At 34.9% G+C, this 17881-nt stretch overlaps 1 protein-coding gene across 3 annotated transcripts; it reads left to right on the top strand.

Moving 5' to 3' along the window:
* The first annotated feature begins 12132 nt into the window (after positions 1 to 12132).
* On the top strand, positions 12133 to 17549 carry LOC116014311 (nicotinate phosphoribosyltransferase 2-like). Of its 3 annotated transcripts, none has more exons than XM_031254340.1 (14): positions 12133 to 12465; positions 12757 to 12876; positions 12958 to 13092; positions 13168 to 13229; positions 13684 to 13759; positions 14071 to 14172; positions 14742 to 14858; positions 14976 to 15034; positions 15889 to 16063; positions 16182 to 16316; positions 16392 to 16490; positions 16588 to 16696; positions 16982 to 17094; positions 17203 to 17549. In XM_031254340.1, the coding sequence occupies exons 1-14, from the start codon at positions 12448 to 12450 to the stop codon at positions 17278 to 17280; spliced, it is 1398 nt and encodes a 465-aa protein (XP_031110200.1). In that variant the 5' UTR covers positions 12133 to 12447; the 3' UTR covers positions 17281 to 17549. The 3 variants fall into 3 exon arrangements, with proteins under 3 accessions (XP_031110200.1, XP_031110199.1, XP_031110201.1); XM_031254339.1 differs by having other exon boundaries at positions 12133 to 12479; XM_031254341.1 differs by lacking the exon at positions 12133 to 12465 and adding an exon at positions 12523 to 12675.
* The last annotated feature ends 332 nt before the right edge of the window (positions 17550 to 17881 follow it).

Below are 17881 nucleotides of genomic sequence, written 5' to 3'. Positions count from 1 at the left end.
AGTAAAATCTTTATGGACTATATTATTTTAATTGAATGATGCCTCAATTTAAAAAGTTCTATTAATTAGATTTTGAATAGATCTCTAATTTGATAAGGTTATGTACTCCAATTTCATACTATATGATTAAGGTTTTAATCTTGACAATTGCATGCAATTATATTTTAATATGTTTTGATAGAATGGTAACCATAAATTTATTCATTTGTTAATATTAAAATTAAACCTTAATTGCACATTTTGTTAAGATTGGTTTTTGAAGCATTATTAGCTAACCGTAAACTCTTTTTGTAATTAAATCACGTATTGATCACGGAAAAAGAATGCGTGTAAGTTGCGAATAAAAATAGAAAAGATGAGAAGCAGAAACAAAATGGCCGGGGAAGTAAAGCTACCTAACTAGGACTTTTTATCATCCTTATATTGAATCAGTCACGAAAATAGCGTAGTAAGTTTAAAACATATTGTACGTTGAGAAAGTACAAATCTTTCCCTTCTCTATATATTAATTTCCCAGCACCCTTTCTTGATCATCCATGCTAATTAATTCCACCTTTGATTTCTTAATTTGAAGTAATTCAAGATGTTGAGGTACAATAATGTCAATGGATCTTCTTCCTTGAATTATCCTCCCATGTTTAGCCACAACAGAATCATATTTGTGGCTTGTGTGGGAGGCAGTTTAACAGCTCCCAAGTAGTCTTCGAGCATATGAGCTATGAGGCTCCATGGTAGCTAGCCTTGGGTGGAGATTTTAATGCATAATGATCAATGACAATGTGCATCGTGCGTGCAGTATTTTAAAAACATCTAAATTGAATTTGAGAAAACTATCATTTTGATATTAATCATCAATTAAATTTAGAAAATTATCAAAATGGTCCATCGACTACCACAATGAAAGAAGGACTACTCCGAGTGGGTTCAGTTTTTTGTTTTGATTTAAAATTAATTTGGTTAATCAATTAATTAAATTAATTTTAGTTAGGTGATGAGTTTAAAAAAATTAAAATTAAAATTTTGGCTATTGGTTTAATTCAGTTTTTTTTTAAATAATTAATTAAATTACTTGAAAGTTCACCAAAGCATGAACTTTTCAAATATTAGTTTCTTTTTTTTTTAGGGAAGATTTTTTTTTTTTATTGATAGTATTGTCTTGGCTTAGCAAACTCCCGAAAATCATACAAGAGGGCAGTCTGGACCGAATTCGGCAAGGAAATAAACGAAAAATACAAGAGAGACTCAAAACTAGACAAACCAACCATAGCTAAAGCATCAGCCACCGAGCGAGTTTCATCCTCATGCCAGGGACCAGGGTTCCCAGGGCATCGTGGACGACCTTTGTGCATGTGCATGTTAATTAAAAACCTTTATGCGCTTATAACTTGAATGCGGAAGCACAAATAATAATGAACCGCATGTAAATCAAATTAATCAACTAAACATTGTTCATGATTATGGATCTTTAATTAAAACAAGAATAAAGATAAAGACTTACTTGATTCCATTGGAGATGTAATCTCTAACTTGAATAATCAAGAATGTTTCACCTCTTTGATCTGTATGCCTTAATCACCTCTTGATGATACGGAGACTAGAAAACTCAGAGACTAGAAACCTATGATTGGAAAATCGTATTGTCCCTAGAGTTTTCCTAGGTATTTATAGATGTGATGAGAAACCCTCTTTCAAGAGGAATGGGAAACCTCCTTTCAGGAATATAAATCCCTTTAGGAATGTGAAACCTTCTTTTAGGAGAACCCATATCCTTTTTCCATTATACATCTTTTAACCCTTATAAACTTAAATTTTAACAGAATGAGAGGGAGGGAATTTCACCCAGTAATTCCGCCTTTATACATCACTAATCATCAACGTGAGTCCCTTATGGAATTACAACCTCTATTATATAAATCAATGTTAGGAAATAATTATTTCTAACAGTCTCCCACTTGATTCATATAAGCATGACACCTTTATTATATATGAATCAACGTTAGGAATAAATTATTTCTAACATTCTCCCACTTGATTCATATAAGTATGACTTTACATTTTCAATCCTTAATTTGAGCTCACTTAATATGAAAATGTAGAAGTCAGAACCTCATCGAACTTTACTAACTGAATCATGGCGGTTACAGGCCTGACATAGCGTCCTGCTCCCTTCCATATATCACAGTTAATAAGAATTCGAACCATAATAATAAGGTCAAAATCTGAAATAACCTTATTCCTTATGTCTTAACTAAATAAGACCAAAGTTATCACTTCTGAATTATGCATAAATAAGTGATCAACATCAACAATAACAAAATCAAAACCTGAATAGATATCTAAGAGTATCAACAACCCAATGTGCTAATCAAACATAAATCCATACATGTATGGCAGGATTAACCGTTATACAAGGACTTTACCAGTATGCCCAATTTTACCAACATGGCCAATGAAGGTTTTGGGCGCCAATCCCTTAGTCAACGGATCCGTGATCACAAGATCGGTGCCAAAGATGCACTATTGATACTACTTTTGATTTTCTACAGTCTCCTTAACAGACAGAAATTTCAAATCCATATACTTGACACCTCTAGTACATATGTCGTTCTTTGAGAAGAACACAGTTGCCACATTATCATAATGAATCCTCAATGGTTTGGCTATAGTGTCGACAATGGTCAAAACCAAAAATGAAATTGCGCAACCGTGATGATTTGAATCTGTAGCCTCAAAGAATGCTACAAATTCTGCCTCCATAGTGTAAGGAGTAATGACAGACTCCTTCTCACTTTTCTAAAATATTGCTTCACAAGCAAGTAGGAAAATATGTCCGAATGTGGAGTTTCTGTTATCCAAACATCCGCCATAGTCTGAGTCTGAATTACCTACAACCTTCAAGTTATTCTACCTTCCATATGTGAGCATGTGGTCCTTCGTGCCTTGTAAGTATTGCAGGACCTTCTATGCAGTTTACCAGTTTATATCTTTCTAAAACTTCGTTAATGTAAGCCTTCTGGGATAAACCTAAAATCCCTTGTGATCTATCATGAAACATTTCTATTCCAATCACAAATGAAGTCTCACCCTTATCCTTCATTTCAAAGTTCTTAGAAAGATATTCCTTAATGCCACTTCCTATTGAGTTTGCACTTGATCATCAACTTGAGTTTCAACCTCATCTTCATTTACAATAGCTTCCTTATGTGGAATTGGAGCATCTAGTTGCTATTGTTCCAAAGTATTTCCATAAGGCTGCACTTGCAGCAATAGGAACTACAGCAAGAAAAGGATCACTTGATGAACATGGATCCATCAATGACTCCTTAATCTCAACATTACGAGCTCCCACGGGCTTCGCCATTTTTAATGAAGCGAGCATTACCAGAATCAACAATCCTCGTACTATGATTAGGACAATAAAACATGTATACCTTAAACCTTTATGGATATCCAATGAAATTACCACCAATGGTTATGGAATCCAATTTATTTCATGTGAATTATATATCCTCACTTTAGCTTGACAACCCCAAATGTGAAGATGCCTCAAACTAGGTTTCCTTCCTATCCACAATTCATAAGGTGTTTTAGAAACAACCTTACTAGGAACCTTATTGAGTAAGTATGTTGTTGTCTTTAATGCATACATTCACAATGAAACAAGCAATATACAATTTATTAACCATACTCCTAACCATTTTCATAAAAGTACGATTTTGCCTATCAAAAGAGCCACAGATATCTGTATGTATCAAGTAATCCCAAGCTTCTTGTGGTTGAGTGTTTTGATACATGTCTGACTTGCTATCTCTTTATGCAATCGACACATGCATCATTCCAGTCAATAAAATCCAATTGAGACAAAATTTCAACCTTAATAAGTCTCAATATCCTTTATTTGGATATATGACTAAGAATTTTTATGCCACAAGAAAGTTAAAGATTCATTCGGTGCACTTCCTTTAACACTAACCTCACTCATAACATTAAACAAGGAATTAACAAAGTCTGCATTAAGATTGCAACAATATAAAGTATCCAACAAAACACCATAACCAGAAAAAAGGTATTTTGATGATACAAAGAAAATATTTGTTTACAATCTTAAGGTTAAAACCCAATATGTCCAACCTAGATGCTGTAGCAAGATTTCTAGAACATTTTAGAACATATAGACAATTCTCAAGATCAAAGCAAAAGCATGTATCCAGCTTAATTCTATAAGTTCCAATACCTTTAATTCTAGCTTTCATCTTGTTCACATGAAAAGAAACTTTTCATTTTCCCTTTGAGGTTGAAACATCAGAAAACCTTGCATAATGTTAGAAACATGTGTTGTAGCACCAATGTCTAACCACCAAGTATTAGAAAGAACCTCAATAAAATTGAATTCAAAGCATACTGAAACTGAATGTATACTTCTACTTTCCATCCAAGCTATCCTCTTCAGGCATTCAGCCTTCTTGTGCCTAGGTTTGTTACAGAAATAGCATTTATGCACTTTCTAAACGCACCTTGCACCTTCATAGGATGCTTGCCCTTCTTTTACTTTTAGACTTGCTGGCATTATCACTGACATCATAACTGCCACCATTATAGCGTGAAACAATAGTATTCACTGCAACCTTTTATCTCACATATCAATTGCTTTGAGTTAACAAACCTTTATTCAGACTATGATATATAAACCTTAAGTTTGTATTTAAATCCGCCTTTGGGTCAAATTTAAATACAATGTCAATTTACCAACATGCATCATTCACACATACTTGAATGAGATTATTCATCAAGTTCAAATTTAATATATAGGCCATCTTTGGACATGCGCTACATATTAACAAAACAGGAATCATAATCTCCTAAATTGTCATTAATCGCATGTCTGATCCACCTTTGGGTGACCGCTAGAACCATGTGTTAATGATCACAAATGTTTATCAATCCTTAGTGTCATTCAATGATGCAAAATATCATGTGTATAATAAACATTTGTAAACATAAATAATTATTTAGCTATTACCTTGAGTGGGCCACTTTGGTGACTAACGCACTCGTCTTATGCTAATAATTCATTTATGTGAATAAACCTTAATTTATGTTGTAAACATAAACATAAATGATTATTTAGCTATTTACCATGAGTGGGCCGCTTTGGCGTCTAACACACTCGCCTTATGCTAATAAATCATTTATGCGAATAAACCTTAATTTACATGTCGTTCTATTATAACATATAAAGTAAGAGTGGATCAAGTCTGCAATCATAATTGATCCTTTATATATATATATATATATATATATATATATATATATATATATATATGAGCCCAGAATTTAAAGCTAATCCAAATGCTTTAAACAAACCAAAGGAGCCCAAATTTATATATAATCCATTAATTTTTAAAGCCCAAATTAAATAAGCCTAAAATTTAAAGCAAGTCCATCCATAATGTTTTAAATAATCCAAATAGGCTCAAATTAATTAGCTCAACAAAATAATCCATCAAATTCTTTATCCTTAATCAAACATAGCACCGACATGCCACCGCCACATCCCACCGATCCGGCTGGAAATTGGAGAAATTCCTCCATTGTTGATTTCAAGGTGCAAATCAATTTTGATTCCATTAACTTAATTCCAAACAGACCTTAATTTATATGTCATTCTCTTATAACATATAATTCATGATTTGATAAGGATACATAACATACATAAATTATATACAGTATGTACATAACATATTTAAATCATATATAATTGACACATATGTATGATGATTCCATGAACAGTACTTGTATAAACAGTACATAAACCTTGATTCAATTGATTCCAACATTTACATAAACCAGCAAAGGAAGTACATGGACCTAATATTTGATTCCGGTAAATAAGCAAACCAATTTATATATATTCATATAATATATTTGATTTTAAGCACTACGTGTATACATATACATATTTGATTGTGAATTGCCGATTTGATGAATGAAATCCATATAATCAATTCATTACCAATAAATACGAACCGTGACGATTTTAAAACCCACAATCAATTAAAACCTTATAATTAAAAATCCCCAAATATCATGAATCCTAATTTTAGTGATTAATCAATTTACAAGCAGGCTCTGATACCAATTGTTAATTAAAAACCTTTATGCGCTTATAACTTGAATGCGGAAGCACAAATAATAATGAACCGCATGTAAATCAAATTAATCAACTAAACATTGTTCATGATTATGGATCTTTAATTAAAACAAGAATAAAGATAAAGACTTACTTGATTCCATTGGAGATGTAATCTCTAACCTGAATAATCAAGAATGTTTCACCTCTATGATCTGTATGCCTTAATCACCTCTTGATGATACGGAGACTAAAAAACTCAGAGACTAGAAACCTATGATTGGAAAACCGTATTGTCCCTAGAGTTTTCCTTGGTATTTATAGATGTGATGAGAAACCCTCTTTCAAGAGGAATGGGAAACCTCCTTTCAGGAATATAAATCCCTTTAGGAATGTGAAACCTTCTTTTAGGAGAACCCATATCCTTTTTCCATTATACATCTTTTAACCCTTATAAACTTAAATTTTAACAGAATGAGAGGGAGGGAATTTCACCCAGTAATTCCGCCTTTATACATCACTAATCATCAACGTGAGTCCCTTATGGAATTACAACCTTTATTATATAAATCAATGTTAGGAAATAATTATTTCTAATAGTGCATATGTCTATGTTGTGAATTTGTGTCTTGTGTTATGGAATTTTATAACTTAAGAGTTTGATGTACCTGAAACAAATTAGTAATTGTGTATTATGTTATGAATTTTTGTGTCTTGTGTTGTAAAATTAATTGCCTACGAACATAAATTATGTACCTAGCTATATATAACATGTTGGGAAAAGCTAGCTAGCGCAACCACAAGAAACCCAGATCAGACACAAACTCCATAAGAGGTTCTTCCGAGCCTTCTCATTTCTATTTTTTCAACTCAAATGCTTATATTTGATAATCAATTTCTCATCCACTCATTATCTATTTTGAACATACAATATATTAGTTTCTTTTGATGAAAATCTAAATCCAGTTTGACCTTATTCAAATTGAGAGTGGAGGTCATTGATATGTGTACCAAAATCTGGAGAATGAGATGAAAGGAAAAAAAAATTGTTTTGTTCTTACCAGCCAACCTTCGATTGATATGAATAATTGAGCACAACTCAATTGAAACATTGTTTAACTGACTCTAACGAATGTTGGTCCCGATTGATAGTAAGTGAGTCTAGAAGGGGAGAGGGGGGTTGAATAGACTCACTAGGAATTTTTAAAACCTTTTCGCAAGAACAAACCCTTGTGAAGGTTGAACTTGATCAAAGATAAACGCAGCGGAGAAAAAAGGTTATAAAAAATTTCAATATCACTTTGCACAAGTATTTATCTTATGAAAATTAGGTTTGAGTGTGGCATATAATGCAGTACGTAAAATAAAGAGAGAGAGAGAGAGATTTTATATTGGTTTGGTTGTTAACGAAGCCTACTCCACTCTTCTTCACAACTTGTGAAGGATTGCACTATTGTCTCCCTAATAGTACAATATTTCCTCTACAATGTGCTCCTTTGATCACCAAGCCAGGCAGTCACGTTTCTTTAGGTTTTCAACTTCTTTCAAGTCTACTCCGCCTCTTTCTACTTCTCTAAGTAGAGATTGGTTGGAATGGTTGAGAATAATTCTCCAACTTAAGAGTCTTGTTTTTGAGCTTCTTGATTCAACACTTTAACTTTACAAGATCTCTTTCGTAAACTGGATCGTGATTATGAGCTTTTGAATATTTTGCACACTGAGAATTTTGCTTGCTAATACTTTTTTGCGTTTTCCAACCTTTTTCGGAGCAAGGGTATTTATAGGTGTGAATATTCAAATCCGTTTGAGGGAATCTGAAATTCAAATACCTATTAACCAGTGTGTAATATCCAATGGATATTGTTTGACCTTTTGAGAATGTCAGTACTTTCTAGCCATTTGTCCACTTTTAATGGTGGCACATAGGCTATATATATTAGTATAATCCTCCCACGGCTCCTATTAACAGAAACTACACCATCTAGTTGCATAGGAGAGCAAGTGGTAGACAAAACACTCCTTACAATCTTTCAACCAATGCTATGAAGATGACAACTATAGTTGGAGGTAAACAATCCTATTAGCTTCCGCAATGAGGTTAGATTATTACAATTATTATATTTTTATATTTATTCTAACAGTCCGGTTAGCAAGTTACATGTTAGCTCTTCTAGTTTATGTTCTTCATGTCAGTTAGGGAAATCTTCCCGCGTTTCTTTACCTCGTACTAGTTTTCCTGTATTGGACTTAATTTACACGGATATTTGGGGCCCTGCACCTGTTTTATCATCATCTGGTTTTCGATATTTTGTACTTTTCGTTGATGATTTTTCTAGGTATTGTTGGATGTTTCCGTTGCGTCTTAAATCTGATCTATATGCTGTGTTTGACAGATTTCTAATACGGTACTCAAGCCAAGACCCTAACTCCACCACAAAAGCTAGCTCATGAGTGGAGGTTTGACCCCAACTTAAGTACCACTCCACAATCTCTTGTGGAGCCGATGTGGGATCGTATCATTGCCCACCCCTTGAGAAGCCGACATCCGCGGCGGCTTACTCTAGACGGCTCACACTCCGGACTCTTCTCGGCACCAGGTAGCCCTTTTCCCCTTTGGATGGCTTCACTCTGGACCTTATCAAGCACCAGGTAGCCCTTTTCTAGGTCGCCCCCTCCGCTAGGCCGGCACCGGAAGAGTGGATAGCTTCACTCTGGATAGCTTTCACTCCGGACTCTTCTCGGTTCCCTTTGAACCTTATCAAGCACCGGGTAGCCCTCTTCCAGGTAGCCCTTTCCCACCACACTCCAGCCTCTCAATGAAAGCACCAATGATACGGTACTCAAGCCAAGACCCTAACTCCACCACAAAAGCTAGCTCATGAGTGGAGGTTTGACCCCAACTTAAGTACCACTCCACAATCTCTTGTGGAGCCAATGTGGGATCGTATCACTAATATATTAAAAATATACTTTTTATTTATAGTTCACACAAATGTGTGGACCTGGTCCATGCAATAATGAGTGATAAAATCCTCCATATAAGTGTAAAGACTCGCCATTGTCCGACTGCCAGACGAGATCCATAGTAATAAGCTTATTTACTTATTAGTTATTATAGTACTTTACTTTATTAGCATGTTTAAGTTTGTATAGTTATCTAGTTAAGTACTTAAGTTAAGCTTGTGTAGTTTTTTTTTTTTTTTTTTGTGTATTAGTGTATTACTTTGTTATTAGTAATTTAGCATAAATTGATATGAGTTTATGAACTTTGATTATTAATTATGAAGTGTGTCATTTAGATTTATTTAGCTAGTTTGTAATGAATTAAAAAAAAATTGTGGGGCCCGCGAACCCACGCGGTGCAGGTTAGGGTTGAACGAATTGTGGCCCGCGGGTCTAAGCCCACCACAATTTAGGCCCGCGATGGGGCGTGCCTAATGGGACGGTCCGGCCCGTTTTGACAGCCCTAAATCCAACCATTAAACAAGTAAAATATGTGCGATTAGGCTACGTTTGGCAAACCTAGCTGAAAAGATAGCTGAAAGCTGAAAAGTAGCTTAAACTGAAAAGTTATAAGCTCGAAATTGAAATCTAAAGAGCTGTTAAGTTAACTGCTATGCTTAAAAGTGTTTGGTAAAATTAACTTTTTGATAATCTGATAAATATAAAAAGGCTAAAAATGACATTTTCATACAATTTAAATAATTTTAAATTTAAATAGGTTTGTTTATATATTAAAATAAAATATAAAATAATGATATCAATATATTTAAATAAAATATAAAGTAAGAACATATATTTGAAAATATATAAAGTAAAACAAAATGTTTATAATTCATAAGACTAGTTCATACAAAAATTAATGTTCAAACACAAATGTCAAATTGAAATTACAACCAAACATATTGAAGAGAAAATGCCAAAAGGATTTTAATTGGGAGGGTAAAGGATGTCATTTATTTAAAATAATAAAGATAAGGATGGAAAAAAGTTAAACAATTACTAGCTTATTTTTGAAAAGCTACCTAAAGTAGCTTCTCAAAATAAACTTTTATTTTAAGCTACTAGCTTATTTTGATAACATTACCAAATAGAGCTTTTAGTTTATTAGTAGCTTAAAATAAGCTATAAGCTCCTAAATAAGCTGCCAAACAGAGTCTTAGAAAATTTTTCTAATTTTTTTTAATTCAATTTGAGTTCAAAACATTTCAATATTGACTCCTAACTAGTATGGTAGAGGAAAATGCAACTCTTAATAAATACATGTAAGTAATATAATCGGATTTTACCGAAAATTTTTATACGCAGTAAAAATATTCCAATTGCATAAATTTTACTTGTTTGATAGTTTAATTGCACACTTTTTAAATTCAACTACCCAATTACACAAAAGCAAGAAGTTTAGTGATCTATTTGATTTTTTTCTACAAAATATATAACATATGTATATAAAATTATAAATAATGTACCTTATGAATGATTCTCATAGCTCTTTTGTGTACCATGGTTTACATAAGAGCATCTATATCAATTGGAATTTTAGAATAGTGAATGTCTACATGGATGGAAGAGAAACAAGGTGAGAGAAAAAAAAGTTACTTGCAAAGACAAGGTTTTTGGAACAGTGATTGAGACCACAAATTCTAAAGAAAAATCGCGCCACACCAGCATTAGGTGCAACAAGTCATCAGACGTGTCTGGCAATTTTTTTTCTTTTTAAAATAAGATTTGTGTTATTTTTTTCCTCTCCTCTCATTTTCTCTTTCCTAAACACACTTAAAAAAATTTTCAAAAACCCAAAAAAAAAAATCTACTATTGTGATGCTCTAGTAATAACCATTATAGCATCACTATCAGTGCATATTAAGGGGTTTTTGGAACAGTGAGTGCTGAGTTGGTGGAGAGAGAGGAAGGAGAGAGAAAGCATTTGGTTCTTCTGCAAAATCAAGTTCTTGGAACAGTAAAACGACCCTTAACAGTAAAAGGACAGACATCACATACTCCTAGCGTTTCTTTCTTCTTTTTTTATTCCATTTTTATTTTTTTTATTTCTTTTTCTATTTTTTATTTCTTTCTCCTCCCCACTGATAAGGATGCTCTTAAGCAAACACAGCCTCACCGAGCTGGCCCCACCAAAGCCCGCTCTGCAAGTGTTGAATTCCGCCGGGTTAATGACAGAAATGGGCATGCATGAGCATCAATTGACAAATTAGGGAATGACATGGATGGTGGACGAAAGTAGGAAAAACTCTGTTAGGACATGCGTTTGGTGGCAGAAACGCATGTCCCAAATGCGTTCCATTTTTTTTTTCAAAATACTGGATCCGAAAGCACTTAGCACATGCGTCTATAGTATAAAATACTGTAAACGCAAGTAAGAAATGCGTTCAACGTATACAAAACTAAACAGGTGCGAAATGCGTTCCTCGTATCATACGAGGAACACATTTCTCAAATGCGTTTAGTTCACCGGAGAACTAAACGCATTTGAGAAATGCGTTCCTTTCGCCAGAGAGTTGCCGGCACCGGTGAACTTCCTCGTATTTGTTCGCCGGAGAGTTGCCGGCACCGGTGAACTAAACGCATTTTGCACGTGTATAGTTTTGTATACGTTGAACGCATTTCTTACTTGCGTTTATAGTATTTTATACTCTAGACGCATGTGCTATGTGCTTTCGGATCCAGTATTTTGAAAAAAAAAAAATGGAACGCATTTGGGACATGCGTTTCTGCCACCAAACGCATGTCCCAACAGAGTTTTCCCACATTCGTCCGCCATCCTTGCCATTCCCTAATTTGTCAATTGATGCTCATGCATGCCCATTTCTGTAATTAACCCAATTCCGCCACCACCACTCTCCAACTTCCTCGACCTTGCATTTCATATTCTTGTCGTTTTTGTCCCACCTCGGCACAATATAATTTTTTTTTTTTTTGGGAAATGGCACAATATAAATTTAATCACTACAAATACGCAAACAATAAAAACATCCATAGATTTGGTATATACTCCTGCAAAATCTTTGTTCTTAACGGTCCTAATAAATCTCTGGAACCTGGTTCCTCAAGGATTTCATCTCTCCATAGATATAGGTAATAGAATATTCTATACAACATACGCGGACAACGGTCTTTGTTTGTGTGTATATAGAGCCGGATTGGGAATTGGAAGCCCTAGGATTTTGTTAGAACAGACATGGCAGCTGTATCTAATGGGCCGAAGAAGGAGCGGACGTGTGAGGGGCATAACATCGCAGGACCGACCAATCCGATGGTGACTCCTCTCCTGACGGACCTCTATCAGTTCACCATGGCCTATGCTTACTGGAAAGCTGGCAAGCACAATGATGTATCATCTTTATTTTTGTTATAAGCATTATCATCATACAAGGTCATCTATGGACAAAATTTAGCTTCTTAGGAAACATTTTAATCGCGTCTAAGAAACTTGTGCCTGCATTCTGGAGATAATTAACATTGCAAAAGTTCCAAGAACGAGTGAAGACAGTTCTATTTATGTCGAATTTATGAGATGAGTTGAGGAGGTGGCTAGGTTATACATTTGCAAATGGTGCTTTAAGTTTGACTATGCTCTTTACTAATATATGTTTCTCAATGGACTCTAGGATGGATTCTTTGACTACCTACGAAGCATTGACTGTTCTGATGTTGAAATATATTCCATATCTGAAGGATCTGTTGTCTTTCCAAAGGTACCCTTGATGAGAGTTGAAGGACCAGTTGCTGTGAGTATCTCTTTAAACGGCAGTTCTCATTGTTTAATGTCATGTTCAGTCCTTGTTATAATGTTTCTTTATCCTTTCCAGGTGGCTCAACTGTTGGAAACTCCTTTTGTAAATCTTATAAATTATGCATCATTAGTTACTACAAACGCTGCAAGACATCGCTTTGTTGCTGGGAAGGAAAAATTACTTCTTGAATTTGGACTCCGACGAGCGCAGGTTACTTATTTTGTATTAAAAAAAAATCAACTATGTCATTTATACTTAAAGATTCTTGGGCCTTTCTTATAATAGGGTCCTGACGGTGGTATAGGGGCGTCAAAGTATTGCTATATGGGAGGATTTGATGCTACAAGGTAAATCCTGTTAGATATTTGTTTAATTTAATGGGCTGTTATGGGTACATATCAATTAAGTACATCGTCTGGCCCCCTATTGTATTTTTCCTTGATACTTCAACTATTATATAGGTGTTCTTGAAGAATTCTTTCTTTCTAGTTTCTACCCATACCACTCCAATCTTCACAGCTTCAAATTTGTGTAATTCGTGTGAATTTGCAGGATATGTCCAAATTCTGCCTAATACCATGTTTACCTTAGAACCAGTTGTACATTCAACTTTGTCACCTCTTTGGCTCTCCCTATACAAATCTAGTGAATCAATCATTTGAAAGCATGTTTGATATTTTGAACAATTTAATGAAGAATGAATGAAAACAGATTTTAGTTGATATAATATTTCCTTGTGTTCATATTTGGAATTTAGGTGCACTAATCATTTTCTAATACTCTGTTTAAAAAATGTTACAGTAATGTGGCTGCTGGAAAGATATTTGGAATTCCTCTTCGTGGAACACATTCCCATGCCTTTGTTAGCTCATTTATGGTATATGTAACCCCAAACAATATATGCTAGAAGTTGGCCTTGAAGTATCAGTTAGAACTCCCATCACTATCAGAGCCTCGGTTACATTAAGTTTAATGTTGAATATCAACTAGTAATCTCTTAGGATCTACATTGTTATCAATTGTTAGTTGTTTATTCTGTCTGCCTCCTGTAATTTAAGACATTTTTATCACCCATGCCTTTTTTATGGAGCCCAAGCCACTTTAATATGCCCCAGTATTGAGTTGTGTGGATGTACTGTCTTTTCTTGCTTGATTTATTATCTATCTTACTTGGTCCAGTGATTGCAGAGCTCAGATGAGATAGTTGAGAAGTCACTTCATAGGAGTGATGGTTCCAGTGTCTGCGATGACTTTGTTAGTCTGGTGCAAGCATGGATTAATAAATTGAAGGTGCTGGCAATTGCACAAACTGCTTGATTTGTTTGTTTTATATTGGATTGGTTGACATACTACATATTTTATTAATTTTTGCATCATTCTCCATTTTCAATTTTTACTTGTCATAATATATTCATTGATTGATGAGAGCCATGCTATTATTTTATGGTTCAGCTGTCCCATGTGTTCAGTAATTTCCAAGCATACAAGTTCTGATTGATATTTTTGTGCTCTGATCTCTGCATATATGTGAAATGCTTAGTGCTAGTAAGTAATTGATACAATACAAGTCTTGACATCTTATCTGGTATACAAATAACTATGCTTTCCAAACCATTACCCGTGTTTCAACAATGACATACTTTCACCTGGTAGTTTACTCTCTCCGTTTTCTTTATTCCCCATGGCAATAGATTTCATTTTATATACCAACATTTGATTATAGTTCTACAATCAACAGATGAAATGCATCTGTTTTGCTCCTCCAAATTTGCAAATTGTAATGAAAAGTTGGGTGCTTATCCTTTTATAATTAATACACAGATATATCATTTGTTTGATTAGTCTACTTGATTTTTCAGTGGTCAAACTTACTAGGTGGTATTTTTGGCGAGACAAATCAGAGTGAATTAGCAGCTTTCACATCATATGCACTGGCATTTCCTGGCAGTTTTTTGGCCCTTGTGGACACTTATGATGTAAGTAATATTGAATGTTTAATTGGCTCTAGAATCCATCCCCCTCCTCCTCTCCCTTTTCTCTTCCAAAGTTGGTCCATTGTTTAACACTTAAATGAGTTAAATCTGCTTTACCAGGTTATTAGAAGTGGCGTTCCGAATTTTTGTGCTGTTGCTCTTGCACTTGATGATTTGGGGTGAGTTCAAAATATTCAATTGCTTATTGGCTTTACATTATATGAGAAAATTTATGTGAAAAATGTATTCCCTGCGGGTGAAGATGTAATGAAGTTTGATAAGAAAAAACACACACACACACACTCACACAATGGGTGTTCAATTGATAAAACTGTGTTCTCCAAATTCACATTGTTCTTTTTATTTTTATTTTTTATTTTGGGGGGTGGGGGGTGGGGTGGGGTGGGGGGGGGTTCAGTTCATTAATTTGACTTGTCCGGAGCGATAACATCAAATAGAAGAGGAAACGGAATGGTGAACCACTCCAAACAACCTAACTTCATAACAACATCCTTTGCTAACAAATGGGCTGCTGCGTTCGCAGATCGTTTAGCAAATAAAAAGCTAATATTAGAAAAGTGTTTAGCTATTTCTTGAATATCTCTAATGATTAAATGAAAAGTAGTAGTAGAATTATGGAACAGCAGGCCTTGATGGACCTTGAGAGCGTCTATTTCAACTTCCACATAATCCACATCAATTTTTTTGAGCCAACTTAGTGCCTCTCTCATACTGATAGCTTCCGCTTCTGCCGTTGTGAAAACACCTCTGCAAGGAATCTGCGTTGCAGCAATAAAGCTCCCATCAGAGTCACGTAGAATACAACTAAATCCCGTCCTTTTGTTTGATATATCCACAACTGTGTCGACGTTCAGCTTCTTCCAACCTTCAATGTTCTGAGCATTAACCCGACTGTTGTTAACTGGGCACTCATTTGCTTGTCTCCAATTTTCCAGAAACCTTCTAGCATCGCCCACAATTCACATTGTTTATCAGTGCAGTTGTTTTGTTTCTTCACTTGTATTGTTTGCAGGTATAAAGCTATAGGTATTAGACTGGACTCTGGTGATCTTGCATATCAGTCTTGTGAAGCCAGGAAATTCTTTTGTGCTATTGAAAAAGAGTTTGGAGTGCCTGGTTTTGGAAAGATGAGCATTACAGCGAGCAATGACCTTAATGAGGAAACTTTGGATGCTTTGAATAAACAGGTAAAAGCATTAGGAGCATGACAGATATTGCAATCATTCTTTCTTTATATGGTCACTAAGAAACTAAAGTACATTTAAAATCATATTTAATTATTTATCTATGATGATCTATTCACAGGGTCATGAGGTTGATGCATTTGGTATTGGAACCCATTTGGTCACATGCTATGCTCAAGCAGCTCTAGGGGTTGTCTTCAAGTTAGTTGAAATAAATAATCAGCCTCGAATTAAGCTTTCTGAAGACGTTACCAAGGTGTGTTTAAGAAGTGCTCTTTATCTTGTTGCTTTTGTGGTTCCATACGAAGGCTCATTGTGTTTTTGGTTCTAGGTTTCAATTCCTTGCAAAAAACGGTGTTATAGATTGTATGGGAAGGAAGGCTACCCTCTTGTGGACATAATGACAGGGGAAAATGAACCCCCTCCAAAGGTAAGCCGTGAAATTATTTGTATCCACACTGCCTGTCTAGCAGCATAACTACTTGATAATTGATCTGATCTTCTCATCTATGACTTTGATTTTACAGGTTGGAGAACGCATTTTGTGCCGACATCCATTTAGTGAATCCAAAAGAGCATATGTGGTACCTCAGCGTGTTGAGGAACTTTTAAAGTGCTACTGGCCTGGTTCTTCAGGTGAGCTTAAATTAGGGTTGGTATTTTGGAAAGGCTTAACTGCTTAAGCTGAAAGGTCAAAAGATGCATTTTATCTTCCTTCCCTCCGCCTACTACAAGAGCATATCATATTTTGCCAAGTTTAAAATGCTTTTCTGGGTATAAAGTGCTATACTTCCTCTTATAATGTAAACATTTGCAAATGACCTATCAATTTCATTATATATTCTGAGGAGCCCTGTGATTATAATGAAAAATCATATTCCCCTCCCCTGATAAAATTGACGGTGCTTTCTGATTTTGAAGATAAAACAAGAGAGGTTTTGCCACCCCTTAAGCAGATCAGGGAACGTTGCATTGAGCATCTGAGTCAAATGCGCCCTGATCACATGAGAAGGCTGAACCCAACACCTTACAAGGTATATATAAATTATGCAAACATGTATACAATGAAATAGAACTATTAGAACATGGTGTTACACTGTAAGCTGATTTTACTTTTTCTTTCTAAAATATCAACTCATCAGGTCAGTGTTAGTGCAAAGTTGTACGATTTCATTCATTTCTTGTGGCTCAACGAAGCGCCTGTTGGAGAGTTGCAGTGATCATCAAGGTAGACATGTCAGTGAAGCTAATACAACATCTGAAGCTCTACATGTGTGAGGTTATATTTTTTTTCTTTCAATAATCATGTATAATTTCCTTTTTCCATATTTTTGTCTGCAATCATTCAATAGATACACGAAACAATTGTTTTCTTTGTTATCCTATTATAGTTCCAAAACTTACGTATGTGTTGTGGTGTATTCGTCCGTCACATTGTTTACACAAGGGGTAAACTAACTTAAGTTACTCATAGTTAACCGGTGTAAAATTTTCTTTTAGTACTATTTACTTTGTTACACTGTAGTATTTATTCATAGTTACTTTCTCAACCAAACGAAACACAGAGCCAATAATGCCTCCACTGAAGTTCAAGCCCACCTCATCCCATGTGAGGATGCAACCGGGTGCCACTAGACTACAAGGTCTTTGACAACTAACCAGTTTAAATTAAAACGGCTAATAGGTAACTTTCACTGGAAGTTGAACTTGTAACCATGATCTAAGTCATTGATTTCACGTTCCTAACCCAATGCGAGCATGCTTAGGATGCCCAGAAAATGCATATTTCATTGTTCAACAGAATAGAGTAAACAAGACAAT

The sequence above is a fragment of the Ipomoea triloba genome, chromosome 3 (genome assembly GCF_003576645.1).
Source record: "Ipomoea triloba cultivar NCNSP0323 chromosome 3, ASM357664v1".
Classification (NCBI taxonomy): domain Eukaryota; kingdom Viridiplantae; phylum Streptophyta; class Magnoliopsida; order Solanales; family Convolvulaceae; genus Ipomoea; species Ipomoea triloba.
This window is presented reverse-complemented; position numbering and strand designations above follow the sequence as displayed.

Coding starts and splice junctions, on each gene's coding strand:
- LOC116014311 (XM_031254339.1), top strand. CDS start 12,327: ATGGCAGCTGTATCTAATGGGCCGAAGAAGGAGCGGACGTGTGAGGGG. Junction 12,480..12,756: donor AAGCTGGCAAGCACAATGAT/GTATCATCTTTA, acceptor AATGGACTCTAG/GATGGATTCTTTGACTACCT. Junction 14,859..14,975: donor CCCTTGTGGACACTTATGAT/GTAAGTAATATT, acceptor CTGCTTTACCAG/GTTATTAGAAGTGGCGTTCC.